General features: G+C 41.4%; 1 protein-coding gene across 3 annotated transcripts in view; it reads right to left on the bottom strand.

Moving 5' to 3' along the window:
• CBFB (core-binding factor subunit beta) overlaps positions 1 to 16032 on the bottom strand; it is a 66466-nt gene extending 50434 nt beyond the window's left edge. Inside the window, exons 1-3 of one of the 3 annotated variants that reach the window (XM_062176887.1) lie at positions 15776 to 16031; positions 15461 to 15547; positions 11114 to 11230 (exon numbers count right to left, since the gene is read on the bottom strand). In XM_062176887.1, the coding sequence (XP_062032871.1) occupies positions 11114 to 11230; positions 15461 to 15547; positions 15776 to 15853 (282 nt within the window). In that variant the 5' untranslated portion in view covers positions 15854 to 16031. Of the gene's footprint in view, positions 1 to 11113; positions 11231 to 15460; positions 15548 to 15775 lie in introns of all 3 variants that reach the window. The other 2 variants (XM_062176886.1, XM_062176888.1) reach the window with 2 other exon arrangements.
• Between the last annotated feature and the right edge of the window lie 1270 nt (positions 16033 to 17302).

Raw genomic sequence — 17302 nt, 5'->3', positions numbered from 1 at the left:
CTTTCAAATAAATATTTTTTTAAAAAGTAAAACCAGATGCTATTTACTATAGCTCATTTCTGAATCAACTTTAAATTTAGAAAATTTGGATCAGCGCGGCGCACTGGCCGCAACATGGCAGCCGTAGTGGCCATTTGGGGGGTAAATCAACGGAAGGAAGACCTTTCTCTCTGTCTCTAAGTCTGCCTGTCAAAATATATATATATATATATATATACATATATATATATTTTTTAAAACAATACAGCTGACTTTACCAAATTAGCAAAAAATTAACACACTTATGTAGTTTCCCAGCAACCTGATTATAATCACAAATATAATTCACTCATGTTGGGAAAACAATTCAAGTAAAGTTAAAGGTTTAAAGGAAAAAAAAAGAAGGTTAAACGTTGCTTTTAAGACATCAAAATGAAATAAAAGACCATACAAATATTAGTGGTTACCCAGAATAACAAGGTTACATGGCTGTGAATATTTACTTAGCCTCTCTGACCTCAGCTGCAAAATCAAGCTATCACCAGATGTGTTCTACAATAAAAGATGTAGGTATAAAGTTTAAGTTAAGACAATCAGTGATCATGTAAACAACCTAGCAGTGACAGGTGGTGATCAACACCATGAGAACTGGGTTGTAATTGTCAAATATTCACTCAAATAGGCCAGAGTTCTGAAAATGTTCTGGAGCTAGATAACAGTTAAGGCTGCACACCGAGTGCGTAATTGGTTAAATTAAGAAGGTGAATTTTATTTCATTTTCAAAAAATGGCCCAGACAGCACTCTGCATAGTGAGTAAAGCCACCACCTGCAGTGCTGGCATCCCATATGGGTGCTGGTTCAAGTCCCAGATGCTCCACTTCTGATTCAGCTCTCTGTACAAGATCACCCAAGTCCTTGGGCCCCCGCACCCACCTAGGAGACCCAGAAGTTGTTCCTGGCTTTGGATTGGCACAGCTCCAATCACTGCAGCCATCTGGGGAGTGAACCAGCGCATGGAAGGCCTCTCTTTCTGCCTCTGCTTCTCTGTAATTCTGTCTCTCAAATATATAAATAAATGAATGAATAAACATAAATCTTCAAAAAAAAATGGCCCAGAAATGTTCTGGATAGTAAAAGGATGATGGCAAGCCAGTGCTGAAAGCTGCCATGAATAAGTAACACCCACAAAAAATCTAGTTTTCCTAGAGGGCTCAATATCTAAACAATGTTTTGGCAGTGAGGCCAAACACTTATTAGAAATGATTATTTTGGGGCTGGCACTATGGTGTCATGGCAGATTAAGCCTCCACCTGCAGTGCCAGCATCCTATATGGGTGCCAGTTTGAGACCCAGATGTTCTACTTCCAGTACAGCTCCCTACTAGTGTGCCCAGGAAGGCAGCAGAGGATGGCCCAAGTCCTTGGGCCCCTTCTCCCATGTTGGAGACCAGGAGGAAGCTCCTGGTTTCCATCTGGCCCAGCCCCACCGTTGCAGTCATTTGGGGAGTGAGCCAGCAGGTGGAAGCTCTCTCTCTCTCTTTCTCTCTGTAACTCTGCCTTTCAAATAGATAAATCTTAAAAAAATGTTTTTTTTTTTGTTTGTTTGTTTGTTTCTCAAAACAAAATCTGAACTTCTATAATATGAGTAGAGTATTTGTTTAAAAACATCTAAATTATCCTAATGGAAATGTTGAAGTCACACACTTCTTTTTAAGCTATCATTCTGTTTTAATCTGAAAACTAACATACCTTTACACCTGAAGTTCTAAGATTCAAAAGGGCTCAGTACTGACTGCATACATGGAAAAAGGTTCCGCCCATAAAAACACCCTGCCAACCATTCCCAGACTCAGAACACATGGCGTAGTGCTGCATCAGTCTTGAAAGTACAGTGATACTGCCAAGAGGCATATTTCAATGTTATGTAAAATTTCTGGTTCCTAAAAACACACAGATTTAAGAAGGCTCAGCTTAACCCAAAAAGCTCACGATGAATAGTCTCCAACTGTTTGCATTATACATTTTCACAGAAGAAAGTAACAACAATAAAATCCCCCACCACACTGCTATCTATCACATGTTAGCTTGTCGGTGGCCTCCAATGCTCTGTAGAAAACTACGCATCAAAGAAGTGATTTCAAAAAGTGGCATCAAAGAAAATTCTAAGTCTGCTCAAGCTAAGAAGCATTAAAATCTACAAATATTTTCTTACCTGTCAAATGGGGATCATAATAGCATCAGTGTATATATGTAATACTGAGAACAGTGCCTGTAAAGGGGCATAAGGTATTTTTTTTTTTTTAAGATTTATTTATCTGGGGCTGGCGCTGTGGCGTAGTGGGCAAAGCTGCCACCCACAGCGCCAGCATCCCATGTGGGTACCTGTTTAGGTCCCGGCTGCTCCACTTCCAGTCCAGTTTCCTGCCAATGTGCCTGGGAAGGCAGTGGAGGACAGCCCAGGTTTTCAGGTCCCTGCATCCATGTGGAGGAAGCTCCTGGCTTTGGCCTGGCCCAGCCCTGGGTGTTGTGGCCATTTGGAGAGTGAACCAGCGGATGGAAGACTTCTGTCTCTACACTCTGTAACTCTGCCTTTCAAATAAGCAAATCTTTTTTTTTTAAGGCAGGTTACAGAGTGTAGAGACAGAAGTCTTCCATCCGCTGGTTCACTCTCCAAATGGCCACAACACCCAGGGCTGGGCCAGGCTAAAGCCAGGAGCTTCATCTGGGTCTCCCACATGGGTAGCAAAGGCCTAAGTACTTGTGCCACCTGCTGCTGCTTTCTTGGGTGTAATAGCAGGGAGCTGGATCAGAACTGGAACAGCCAGCACCTGAACCAGTGCCCATATAAAGTGCCAGCATTGCAGGCAGCAGCTTAATCAGCTGCACCATGTCCCCAAGGTATCTTTTAATGTCATGGAAATTCTCTGTATCTTGAAAATGTGGAGGTGGTGGTTACAAAAATGATAACACAAATTTATCACCAAATTGTACACTTAAAATAGGTTAATTTTATCGTATGTCAATTATACCTCAATAGTGCTGATGTAAAAATTACAAGAGATTATGAAAAACGATAAAACTAGCATACAGCAGTCCTACTTGGAAAGTAATTACTTCAGTTGATAATATTTCAACAGTCTATCCTTGTAGTGTTTTAATTAATCATCAAAATAATATTGGGGTAGAAATAGAAGCAAAGAGGGAACAAGTTAAGGATGTTCCTCCCAGACTCATTAACTCTGCCTTAGCTCCAATTGGAATATATAATCCAGCTAAAGCCAAGATTAAAAAAATTTTTAAAGATTTATTTATTTATTTGAAAGACAGAGTTACAGACAGAGGTAGAGACAGAGAGAGAGGTCTTCCATCCGCTGGTTCACTCCCCAAATGGCCGCAATGGCCAGAGCTGCGCCGATCCGAAATCAGGAGCCAGGAGCCACTTCCAGGTCTCTCACATGGGTGCAGGGACCCAAGCAATTGGGCCATCTTTTACTGCTATCCCAGGCCACAGCAGTGTGCTAGATCAGAAGAGGAGCAGCCAGGACTAGAACTGGCACCCATATGGGATGCCAGCGCTTCAGGCCAGGGCTTCAACCCACTGCGCCACAGCGCCGGCCCCAAGATTAAAATTTACACTAAAATATAAATAATGCAATTCAAAAGGAAAAAGACTAGAATATCATCAAGTGTTTCAGAGATACATTTACCATATATACAAATTCATTTAACTGGAAGGTGCTATGACATATTAATTTTAATTTTTAAGTATATATTTATTTGAAAGGCAGAGCAACAACAACAAAAAAAGACAGAGATAAAGATCTTCCATCTGCTTGTTCACTCCCTAAATGGTCACAACAGCCCAAGCCCTTGGGCCCCTGCATCTGCATGGGATACAAAGAAGCCCCAGGCTTGTGGCTTCAGATCAGCGCAGCTTTGGTCGTTGCAGCCAACTGGGAAGTAAACCAGTGGGTCAAAGACCTCTCTCTCTCTGCCTCTCCTTCTCTATGTAACTCTGACTTTCAAATAAATAAATCTTTAAAAATTATTTTTTCAGAAAGTTAGCCAATTCCCTCTTCTAAGTAATTATAAAACCTTTTCTTTAAAGATAAAAGCCTACACTTCTAGCTCTAAATTTTATGATATAGTTATTAAAGTACTATAGTATACTTAAAATATATATAAATTTTATATAAAATATATAAAATTCATATTATATATATATATAATGTATATTTAAAATATTTTTGAGAGACAGAGAAACAGAGTGTTTCCATCTGCTTGGTTCAATTCCTAAATCCTGTCAACAGCTGAGGGGCCAAAGTCAGGAGCCAGGAATTCAATCCAGTTCTCCCACCTGAGTGCAGAACCCATTTTTTTTTTTTACTTGAGCCATCGCCACTGCCTTCTAGGATCTGCATTAGCAGGAAGCTAAGAGTTGGGCATTGAACCCAAAATGAATTCCAATATGAGACATGTGCATCCTAACCAGCATCTCAACCACCAGACTAAATATTTGCCCCTTCAAATATATTTTTTAAAATCAGATTACTGGAGCCAGCCCGGTGGCACAGGGGTTCAGCCACAACCTGCAGTGCCAGCATACCTTATGGACACCGGTTCAAGTCCTGGCTGTTCCACCTTTAATCCAGTGCCCTGCTGGTGCACCTGGGAAAGCAGTGGAGAATGGCCCAAGTGCTTGGGCCTCTGCACCCACACGAGAGACCTAGAGGAAGCTCCTAACTCCTGTCTTTGGCCTAGCATGATGCTGGCCACTGCAACCATTTGGGAATTGAACCAGCAGATGGAAGATCTGTCTCTTCTCTCTACCTTTCAAACAAATCAATCATTCTTACTTATATCAGTACTATGAACTCTCAGGAAATAAGTACTGGAAAATGTACTTCATATTTTAGTTGAACCAAAATAATTAAAATCTAGTGGTACCTGCATAGCTGCCTAAATTTCTCTAAGGGGAAAAAATCACATTCCAAAACTTTACCAAAGATACCTTTTACTTGGAATGACTGAGCTATCTAAAAAGGAGAAGGAACTTGTTGAACTTGAAAAGGAATTTCTCAAAACTAACATCAAGGAGTCCTGTAAACCCTGCCAAATTGTGGATGGTATATAAACACAGACACAATATTTATTTTGGGACAAAGATTCTGCAGGCAATAAAGCAAAACTCCAATAGAAGCAGAGCCACAGGTTTTTGAGGAGGCCATTTAAAATAAGATTCTGTCTTTATTCATTACATGAAATGTGGTGAAGTTGCACCTTATTATTTTATGCTCATGAAAATGAATGACTAAAGATTTTTGTGTTGGGGCCTGTGTGGGTTAAGCCACTGCTTGAGAGGCAGACATCCCATACTGGAATGCCAACTGAGTCCCAATTGCTCTGCTTCCAATCCAGCTCCCTGCTAATGTGCCTCGAAAGGTAGTGGAAGATAGCCCAAAAACCTGGGTCCTGACACCCATGCAGGAGACCTGGGTGGAGTTCCTGGCTGCTGTGGCCATTTGGGGAGTGAACCAATGGAGTAGCAGATCTCTTTCTCTGTCTTTCCCTCCCTTTCTGTCATTCTGTTTCAAATAAACAAATAAGCAAACCTTAAAGTTTTTTTTTGTTTCAAGTATAAAACATCCAGAAAGGAAAAATTAGTAACATTTACCAAAAATTTAAAAGTACCTACTCTAACAAGACACAGTTAATAATTATTTCTCAATATCTGCTATTAGTGTTACATGACCATCAGAGAAAGCCAAAAAGTTATAAATAGGAATTAAAAAAAAAGTTTAGCCAGTCTCTTTCTAAATCCAATGTTGTAAAAGTAGACGATTCAATTTCCACAGAAAAAAGTGGTCAACAGTAGCACTAAAATTCATGTTTTCAGTTCATAAAGTATTTTTTATAACTTTTATTATCTTCATATTCACAAACTGGAATCACACAGGAAGCATACACAATCATTAATTCAAAATCCCAATGAAGTTTTATGAAACACAGGACACATGGAAAAAAACATTCATCTAACCACTGAAGACCAATAATTTATGGTCAACTATAATCGTTTGCATTCATTTGAAATTAAAAATAACTGGAAATAGGTCCTAAGAGGAAAGATCACAGGAATTACAGTTGCTCAGTCTACAGAATTTCAACTTAAGAGTAATCAGTTGCATTTTCCTTGTCTTTTGACAGCTAAATTAGAGGAAAGCAGTTTAAAGAACTAAAAACATTTTGGCTGCTAACATTTATTAACACACCAAGATGGATCATTTGGGGAAGATGTGGTGTTCCAACACGGTATGGCTACCTGAAGTGTAGTGCTACAGCACTAAAAACCCCTTGACTGTTAACGATAATCTCACCCTACAACACCATCAACCAGCAAAACTCTGCACAGCAGTTTACAATTTAAAAGATGTTTTCACACATTCTAGCATCTCATTTAATTCTTACATGAGGTAAATAAATACAGCAGATATTCAGATTCCAATTACAGATAAGGCAAGTGGTTGTGATTGTCTTTTGACTCTAGCCTACAGCTCTTTCTACTATATTCTTTTAAAACTATATTTAAAACTTTTTAAACTATATTCTTTTAAAATCTGAGACAGATTTTTTTTTAGGAGCCAATATAGACAGTTCACCAGACAAATGTGTAAATGTTCCAAATTTTTTGAAAGACAAATTATAAAACTTTGGGACCGGCACTGTGGCATAGCAGGTTAAGCCACTGCCTGCAACACCAAGATCCCAGATGGGCACCAGTTTGAGACCAGCTGGTCTACTGTGGATCCAGCTCCCTGCTAATGTGCCTGGGAAAGCAGTGGAAGCCAGCTCAAGTGCTTGGGCACCTGCACCCACATGAGACCAGGAAGAAGTTCCTGGTTTTGGCCTGGCACAGCCCTGGCCATTGCAGCTATTTGGGGAGTGAACCAGCAGATGGAAAATCTCTGTCTCTCCTCCTCTCTCTGTAACTCTGCCTTTCTAATAAACAAAAAATCTTAAAAATATATATATTCTGACCTAATCTTATAAAGTAGTACCTATTTACAGTCAACTATCCATTAATAAACCTTCCTTATGAAGCCCCTTGGTTTTAAAATATTCCTACAACCACATAAGCAAAAGAATTAGTAAAAGGATTGACTTTTATGAATCCATTTTATTAAATCACACAAAATTACATCTCAAATAGTTTTTTTTTGTTCCCCCTCTATAAGCATTCTAAGTTTTTCCAAATTCACTCAATTTAAGTGAACATTATTACAGCTTACCTCCAAGAAGGCCCCATCTATCCCAGGCTCCCCGAATTCAAATCCATGTTTCAAGTCCCTCCCATTGAGTGTGGCTAGACTTAGTGACTAGCTTTTCATGGACAGCATGTTAAGAAACAAGTGACTTGGAGAGCAGGTTATAAAAAACATGGTGACTTCATTCTTCTTCTCCCTGTAAGAGCACACGTAACTAGGGACTGAAGCTGCCTAGCAGTCACTCACGGCACTGAGTGAGCTCAGAAGTGACTCCTTCCGCTCTAGCCGAGTCTGCAGAGACTGCACAGCGTTGGCCAACAGCTCACCGCAACCTCATGAGACCCTGAGCCAACCTCCAAACCACTCCAGATTCCTATAAAGGGGCATACAGGAACTTCTGGGGGATGATTGAAATATTATCTTGAATTGTTAAAATTCCACTTAAACAATTAAAGTGAGTGGATGCTATTCTACATAAATTATACTTCAATTGCCATGGAACTGTTGAGATAAACAGATGAAGGGTTACATACAAAAAAAAAAAAATGTCATTCCTTAAGGAGCTAAGGGTTACTGGTGATGAAGCAGAAGCTGCAGTAACAAACTACTACTATGAACTGACATGCCCTAAATTGTCCTAATCCTCTCTTTGCTCTGTCTGTCCACAGTCTTTTGCCTTTCAGGCGATGGCAACCCCATATTCCCAGTTGCTCTAGCCAAAAAGCTGGAGTCACTCTGAACTCCTCTCTCACTCACCACATCCATTCCATAAGCAAATCTGATTGCCTCTATCTCAAAATACATCCACCAGACTTAATAACTACTTACTCTACAGCTATCATCCTAGTCTCTCACCAAGCTTACTGCAATAGCCAAACTGGGTCTCTCTGGTTCACCCTTGCTCTTACGGTTACTTAGTGATCCTGTCCAAACCTAATGCAGATCATTCATCTACCCAAAATCTGAAACCGCCTCCCATTTTATTCAGAATAAAAGTCCATGTCATTCCAATGGCTTACCCTGGTCACATAAAGTAGTCCCCACTTACCCCATGATCTCATCAACTACCTCCTCCTTTCCAGTCTACGCAGCCAAACTGCCCTGCTTGCTGTTCACCAAACACAAGGTGCATGCTCCCACCAGGGGGCCCTTACACTGGCTGTTCCTTTGTGTCATTCCCTAACCTCCTTAAAGTCTCTGCTGAGACATTCTCTGCCCAGACCAGCCTATTGAAAAATCGCAAACATTCCTGCCCATTGACCACCCTCTATTTTACTCTAGTTTCCCTTTTTTTCATAGCTATTATCGTTCTGTAACATACTGTATAACTTATTACCTGTATTGCCTTTTAGAAAAATCCTTCCCTCCATAAAACAATCTGCAAGGCAGGACCTTTGTTTTGTTCACAGATTCTCTCAAGTGCTTAGGACAATGCTCAGTACACAATAATAGATGTTTAATAAGACTTTCTGGATGAATGAATCTTTGAATAACTCTCAGTACTGGGCTAAGCACTTTACATGCAGTATTTCAGTTAACCACTAGGGTAAATCCTGAGAAGTATGCATTAACTTTATTTTACAACTGAGGACCTTAATGATTAAACAACTCGCTCAAAATTACAGAGTAACAAATGAAGGACTTCACTCAATTACGCCTAATTCCAAAATCTTAACTTCTACAATTTTCTCAAAGTTGGGTATGAATAGGAAGAGAATGAAGCTGCTTCAGCAAGTAACTAGACTGAGAGAATACTGAAGATGACACTGACTTGGAATCCAGTATAAGCAGAGTTAAGTAACATTTGGAGAAGCTCCTTCAATTTTCTTTTTTTTTCTAGTCCTAGTCCTGTGGCGATGGAACAAAACTCTAACGGCTGTTAAGAAAGAGAACATAAAAAAGAAAGAGAAATGAGACCCCATGGTCTGAACCCCATGGGTAAGAAAACACAGGGTACCAGCTTTTCTCTAAATTCAGTGGAGTACTTTATGCCAGTTATCCCAGTGTAATGTAGAAATATTCCAGGAGTTTTTTGCCTTAATATCCTTTTTTCCCCTTCTTTATCCTGATACATCACAGGTATTGGCAAAATTATATTTGAGAAATATATGATCTATACATGAATAATTAAAATTTACATCTAAGGAAAAGATAGTGCTTTCTATCAGTGTCACCATTCTTGGAACACAGCCACCTTCATTTGTTTACATACTGTCCACAGCTCCTTTCACACTACACAGCAGAGTTCAGCAACTGCAACAGAAGGCTTAGGCCTGCAAAACTAAAAATACTTGTCCCTTTACAGAAAAAAAAAAAAACTTTCAAAATCAATATTAACAAAACAAACTTTTATCATTTTTTCTGAGATCTGAAAATATGAGCGTAAAGCCATCTAACATTTTCATTACTGTTGGTCATACTAGCATAATCAAAAACATCTCAATGGTTTATGTCCAGGAATAATGTAGTCGTCAAACTAATGAACCCTAGCTTCTAACAGGGTTAACAAGACCTTTATTAGTTATTAAATACTAGAAGACTTCAGTAACATTGAAATGTCAATCATAAAGTCTTAAAATTGAGGGGAAAACAAAAGTTTTTGGCTTATGTGTTTAGTATCTGAGCTACCACATTAAACAAACTTTAAGAAAGTGCTTAAACAAGGAAAATTTCTTCATTTAGTTATACATATATGCACCAGAGACAAAAAACAGCAATTCTACAATGATTTCTCAAATTATTTTATATAAGAATTACCAAATAGTAAAATCTAGAACACTTGCTTTAATTTTCCAAGCAAACAAGCTAATACATGGAAAGCAAATTACTTATTAGTCATTTTTTAAAAACATGTAATCTATTTCCCCTCTCCCAATCCAAAGATTAGTTCATTACCTATAAAAAAAAGCCTAATTTCATTTTTTAAAAAATTCTTTTTATAAATTTATATAGATCATTAGAAATTCTTTTACTAATACAAAAATCTATTTTTTTCAAAGAAATATTTAGACATTTCTTATGTTTTGCGAATAAAGTAATAGGTTATAGGCTATTCATGACAACATTCAGAAAATTTAGGAAGCTGAGAGAAAGAAGTATGGAAACCAACCAAGGAAATAGAGAAATACTGAATATAAAATTGGATCCAAAACAATTTTTTTTTCATTAAAAATTTTATTTCAAGAAGCCAACTCCTTGACTTCTTGATTAAGGATCAACTGATCAAATATACTGTTCATTAAAGTTCCACCAAAATAATGATACATTTAACTTAGATTTTAATATGGCTTAAACATTTCATCGATACTTTTCTTACATTTAACCTAAACCTGCCAACAAAGTTTGTAAAGCATCTTTTTGTTTTTGCAGAAACTTTTGCTCAGAACAAAAAAATTTTCCAAATTAAAGTTTTCACATTTTCTCAAAATTAAATTTGCTTTATTAACAGAATTAGAAAATTACCCATGGCTATTTCTAAATACTATTAATTGTTAAGCCTACAGAGCCATTTCCTATTTTTCTCTTAATTTCCTTTTTTTATAGAAGTATAATGACATATATTTTAGTAAACACAAAAAATTTCCTGTCACCATTCTTAAAAGAATTAAGTATTGAATATTAAATGTAGAAAAGCACATGTTAAGGATTAGAATTTTGTATGACAAATATTACACACATTAAATTAATAAGTCATATAAAAGTTTAACTGATTTTTAAAAACTGTATTACATCCTTACAACATGGAATGAAAACAAATCTGATCATGTATCTCTGTATTCAGACCTGTGATCTCTTTATTAAACTGGAAATCACTGGATAATCTCCAATAAAACAATCCACAGCATTTTCAATTGCAAAGAAACGTTTCCTACCTTGCCTGCTTCTCTTTCTAAGTCGACATACTCCCGGCTAGGTGTTTGTCGCTGTTCTCCCTGCCAGCTGGCCGGAAAAAACTGGAGAGACAGATTGGTTCCTGTGGCCACAAAAGCCTTTTAGAAAAATCAATACAAACAGGATCAGGAGCAGGACATTACATAAATTATGCAGGCAGTCATTTATTTTTACATCAGTTTATGTCTTAAGCCAGGCAGCACTGAGAATACTTAAAAGTAAAAAAACATGCACTCATCATTTTTCTTAAGTATTAAGTTACAAACATCTGATTCCATTTTGAGGACATTCGCCATTGGCTGCTTAAATATAAAATCAGACATAGAATCAATACTTTCTTTCAGGTCGTTTTTTGCTGACGTTAGGATCTCACATTGCTAATGTCTAGCCAGAAACTACTATCCTTGCATTTAAAAACTTACTTTTTTTAAAGACTTATTTTTTATTTATTAGAAAGGCAGAGTTACAGAGAGAGGAGGAGAGACAGAGATCTTTTATCTGCTGGTTCACTCCCAAAATGACCACAATGGCCTGGCCTGGGGCAGGCTGAAGCCAGGAGCCAGGAGTTTCTTCCAGGTCTCCCATGTGAGTGCAGGGGCCCAAGCACTTGGGCCAACCTCTACTGCTTTCCCAGGAGCATTGCAGGGAGCTGGATAGAAGTGGAGCAGCCAGGTCTAGAACCGCGCCCATATGGGATGCCCCTATGGCTCAACCTGCTTTGCCACAACGGCCCCTAAAAATATACATTTTTAAATATGAAAGTCACTGAAGATCTAACGATTTTCAATTGTTAATATGTATCACGACTTAATGTTTTATAAATGAGACATTTAATTTTTCTTGCTTTCCCTTGCTCAAAGAATCACTATACAGCATGTGGTACATAAGAAAAAAATGCAATGCAAAAGTGCATTTTTAGGTTTAGGCTTTAAAGCCCATGCTTTTAAAAAAAAAAAGACAATCGGGATTGTATCTCCCATGATAAACCACACATTAGCAAGTGATGTGACAGCACTTCTCTCTAAAACCTTCCATGATTTAAAAAAAATGCATGTTTTAAAATTTTACTTTAAGAGAACTGGATCTGACTACAACATAGAGAAGACTATCTGATACTTGTAAGATTCTGATGGTTCAGCTCAACAGACAGAACAATCTAAAACCATTTCAATAAAGTGTCATTCTATGTAGCCCCTGAGCAATTTAACTCCGTATTCCTCTAAGTGGAAAAAAAAAATAACATTACTCATCTTCCCAAAGGAAAAACAGAAAGAAGTTAAAAGCATTCTTGGAAAAATATACTTTCCATCATCTAAACTCTTCTTTTCTGAAACTAGAGAAAGTTTTTGTTTGGTATGTTACTAATTAAGTTACCATAATTTTGTTTCTAAGCAGTCTTCACCTAAAAGCAAGGGGTTCATACTTTGGGCAAAGTGTGTAAAGCCATCCGCTGATTCAGCTGTCCACTAGTTCCCCTGATGGTTAACAGCGTACTCTTTAGAGGTAAAACTTAAAACTTCCTATTTCTATTATTGGTACTATAGGTACATTTGTCAACCTTACTGCTAACCCTCGAGATTCCTCCTACGGCATTTCCCTCATCAACTGGGATACCCTTTCCTTGGTGGTGGCAGATAGGCGATCCAGCCCAGGAATGAACCCGGTGTCGACAGAGGCGTGGCTCCTCAGCCTGGCATTCACCTAGTAGCAGATGTTTCCACCTCCATGTGCCCCCGTCAGCTCTGGGCTAAGACACTCTGCAGATCCTATTACCTCACCTCCTGTTTGAACACCAACCTCAGAAGAGATTTCCTGCTTCATCACTTTATGCCCATTATCTCATCAAGATCCCTCTCTGAGACAGAAGTGATAAAAACAGAGCATTCTAGAAAAGCATTTCCCAAATTTACTTGACTGTACAACTTTTTTTTAAAGCAATACCTACACATGTAAGAGTTGGGAAAATTTCTTTTCTACAACAAAACTGCTACATTGATATTATAACTATATGTAAGATTTCCAGGTTGTCCTGAATATATTTTGTACGTTTCATAAATTATAAAATGGCACACTTTGCGAAGCTAATTCTTTTTACCACCCAATATTCAGGATAAAAAACATACTCACATATTAGTTTTCAAATCTCACACTGGAGTCACTATTTAGTATTGAAGACACATCTACACTCTTACCATGACAAGAATTCCTAAGACAAAGATACCAGATTTGACCAAACAGATTCTACCTGCCATTCATAATCATTTTGTCTCATGTTAGGATAACGAATTTGCGTTTTATAGGAGAGGTGACCACTGCAGCTCTAAAACCCTCCCACAACCAAATGAGAAATAATGTTCTCATTAATCTCACTGACATATGCCTGTTAAAGAGATGTTCAAAATAAAAAGAGGATGGAAGGGCTACTGGGGCCACAGAAGTTAGGAATAGTTTTGAGAACTATGTATAATTCTTACCATTTATGGCTGCCGTCAAAATAGAGGCAAAATATTGTCTTTCCCACAACTAAATAGGTAGAAACCAAAGCATTTAAAAGTCATAAGATAAATTTCAGTCACTACATTAAATAATCTCTAAATTCAAATAATCAAGTACCTATAGGGCAAAGCACCTATTCCTAGAAAGGTATAGGCATAGTTAACGTGGTTTCCACCTTCTACAAGCTGAGGATCCTGTAATTTAAGTGGGGGTAACACTGAATTAAAGAGAAAAAACTAGAGAGAAAAATGTGAAATTCCTCCCCAAACACAAATAGCTATATTATTCAATAAAAGGAAGCATACGCAAATCATATGAAGAATTCAAATGTATCGCTTTCACTGTTAGTGCTCATAGGAAACTAAAAACATATTAAAATTTATGAGATTAGGTATTTGGGAAATGTCTAATTCACCCTGAAAGGGAATTTATGACAAACACAAGTGACCTTTAACACTGGTACAGATTACAGCAATATACATAATACGGCAATCCACATATACAACGGGAGGAATTAAAGCCCCAATTCATAATTACATGCAGCCAAGTGTGATATGACAGAAAACACTCTAGTAGCTATGCTTTACTAAGTTTCAAAAAAACCTCTCAGTTTTAAAAAACAGTAGCGGTACTTAGTCTCTCATCCTTGACACTTCTATCAGTTACCTGCAGCAAATCCTTGGGGCTGATTGATAAACTGATAAATCCACCTTTTCCAAAAAAGAAACCCAGGCATAGAATGAATAGCAGTCACTGGATCAACTAACAAATGATTTCTTTTTTCTGCCATTCCAGTATTTGTCACACATTTTAAGTATATAAATACCAGAGCTCCTCAAGGAAACTTGGAATTGAGCTAAAAGCTGGAGATTTGCTTTCATAACATGCAGTACCAACCAAATATTCTAGAGCTCGGATAAATTTAACCGAATAACTTCCATCCGAACATAATTCTGAAACACCTCCAAATATCAAAATATTCTTTAAAAATACATTTGACTTTGGTGGTAAAAAAGAAAGATTTTATGGCAGGCGAATTACACCTCAATAAAAATAAGCAACTAGATTACCCAAGGGGGCGGGAGTAAATTTCCTAGTGTGTCATCCTATTAACTCAAGTCCAACTGCACTGCGGCTTCGGGTCCACCGGACTCCACTCTCCAGAGCTTCAACTTTCTAAAAAAAAAAATGCACCTTTTTTTTTCCTTCAGTTTCTTTCTACCGTTTCCTCAATCAGCCCCTCCGAAAGGACCAACAGAAAAGCGATGACGGGAAGTAGGACACTTGGATTTTTATTTTTTTCTACTCAAGGTCTGATGGAGGCGAGGCACCTAATCTACCACCTGGGGGTTCCGCACGGCGACCCACTCACTTCCTTAGGAACTGCGGCACCCACGGGGACGGGAGGGCTTCTCGCTCTCCCGAGAGCAAAACCGGCAGGCCCCTGAGGGTCCCCCCAAGCTCCCAGTCTAACAGAACAATAGCTCCCACGGGAACAGATTTCTCCTCGGCGGCACTGCCAGGGAGGCAGCCTCACCTCGGCGACAAACCCCGCCGCTAAGACACGCGCCGCCGCCGGGCAGGAAGCCCCGCGCCCCCGGCCCGCTCCGCCTCCTCGCCCCGGCTCCGTGCGGGCCACGGGGCCGCCGTCCGCCGCGAGCCCCGGCCCGCCAGCCTCTGCTTTCGCATTTTGAATCCCGAGTAGGAAGTGAGACGGCGCCCGCTCAGTTCCGGGAGCCGCGGCGGCCGCGGCGCCGTCCGGAACCCGGCCGGGCCGCGCGGGCCCCCCGCGCAACAAGTGCCCCGCGCGCGCCCCGGCCCCGCCGACTTACGATCTCCGAGCGGCCGTCGCGGCAGGCGTTCTGGAAGCGCGCCTGGCGCTCCTCGTGCGGCCGGTCCCTGAAGCCCGTGTACTTGATCTGCAAGGCAGAGAGGCGGCCCGAAATCAGAAGCCAAATCCGCGGAGCCCGCCCGCCCCGCGCGGCGCCGATAAGGCCAAGCACAGTCTGCGGGCAGGCGGCCGCCCGGCGAGATTGCCCGTCCGCGGGCGCGCCGGCCCGCGCCGCCCAAACTTTTCTCCGCCCGGGCCCACTCGGGGCGCGCCGAGGCCTCCGCGGCGCGCGCCCCCGCCAGCCCTCCCTCCTCACCTCACATTCGCGGCTTAGCTTCCTGAAGAACTCCTCGTTCTCGAACTTGCTTCGCTGGTCGGGCACGACGCGCGGCATCTTCCCGCCCTGAGGCCGTGCCGGCCGGCCGGGCTCGGGGCTTGCGCGGACACCCGCTGGCCGGCTGCGCGCGCGGACCGACTGACCGCCCACCCGCGGCGCCCGGACTCCCGCTTCTCTTTGTTTCAGGCGCCCGCCCGCGTGGGCTCCCGCTCCGGGGAGTCTGGGTGCCGCCGCCCGCTGGAGCCCAGCCCACGCCGCCGCCGCCGCCGCCGCCTCAGCCGTTGCCTACCGCCCGCGCAGACCCAGCTCTCGCCGCCCCCGGCCGCCGCCGCCGCCACTTCCTCTCGCCGCCCACCTCGCTCTCTCGGCTGCCCGCCCCGCCCCCGCCGGCCCCACCCCTCCTCCTCGCGCGCCCGCCCGCCTCAAACTCCAGCAAACAAGACGCACCATTCACAACTCCGCGGCCCACGCCGCGCATGCGCCGCCCGCCAGCCTGCGGGGTGGATGGGCTGCGGCTAGCCCAGGTCCCTCCCGCAGCGCCGCGCTGTTCCACCTGGGTGTCCGCTGGCCGCTCAGCGTGGAACTGCCCTGTGGGGGTCTGCATGGCCCTCCCGGGTGCGGCCTTAGCCGGCCTTTTGGTCCGCCCTTTCCTCAGCCATCTGGAACTTCTGGGCTCACCCGCCGCGGAGAGTAACCCTAGACTGTCTACTGAATCCGAAGAAACCCAAGTCCTTGGGGACTTTGTGTCCCCGGACCGATGGCGAGGGGTTTAGGTTGTGTACCTTGAAGGCCAAAGGGGAGAACAAACCAAAGAAACCAACTGAATCATTGTGGAAAGGTCGTGGCGGTTGGAGTAAGATGATCCCATTCCGTCTCCCCCGCCTGCTCCTTGCCTTCCAAACTGGCCAGCTAAGCCTCAGTTCCCTTACTTCCAAAATGCAGACACGAATTAGTTCGCAGTGTTAGTGTGAGAGCCTTTGTTTGGGTCTAGCATGTAATGGATGCTCAGTTTAAGTTTCTTAAGATAAGCTGGGTGATAATTATAACTCATTGCCAGTCCTCATATTTACCCAAATGTACACTCAAGTCCTAAAAAATAAGATCCATAAATTCTAGGAAGTTATGTATCCAAACTGGAGAAAAGTTCCACATGAGGTTTATGGCAGAGCTTGACTCAGAGTTGGTCCTTTCATTCTTGAAACTCCAGCTTGTCAAGAACGTAGTTCCCGGATGACAAAGACATACTGTGAGGATCCACCTAAACCCAGCGATCAGTGCTAAGATCAGCTGGTAATGTCTGCTTGAATGCAGGATTTGGCAGAATTTTCCATCCCTGTCCAGTCAAATCTCGTTTTTACAGATGGTGGGACTGAGCACGGATGACTAGCTGTCTTGGTTTACCAGAGACTGTTTTGGTTTTAGCAGTGAAAGTCTGCCATCCTGGGAAGCCATTCACTCCCCTGCAAACCAGAATGGTTGGTCATCCAAAGAATGATTGCCTAAGGT

The sequence above is a fragment of the Lepus europaeus genome, chromosome 19, assembly GCF_033115175.1.
Source record: "Lepus europaeus isolate LE1 chromosome 19, mLepTim1.pri, whole genome shotgun sequence".
Classification (NCBI taxonomy): Eukaryota; Metazoa; Chordata; class Mammalia; order Lagomorpha; family Leporidae; genus Lepus; species Lepus europaeus.
Note: the sequence above shows the minus strand (reverse complement) of the source record. Positions and strands in the feature narration are given on the sequence as shown.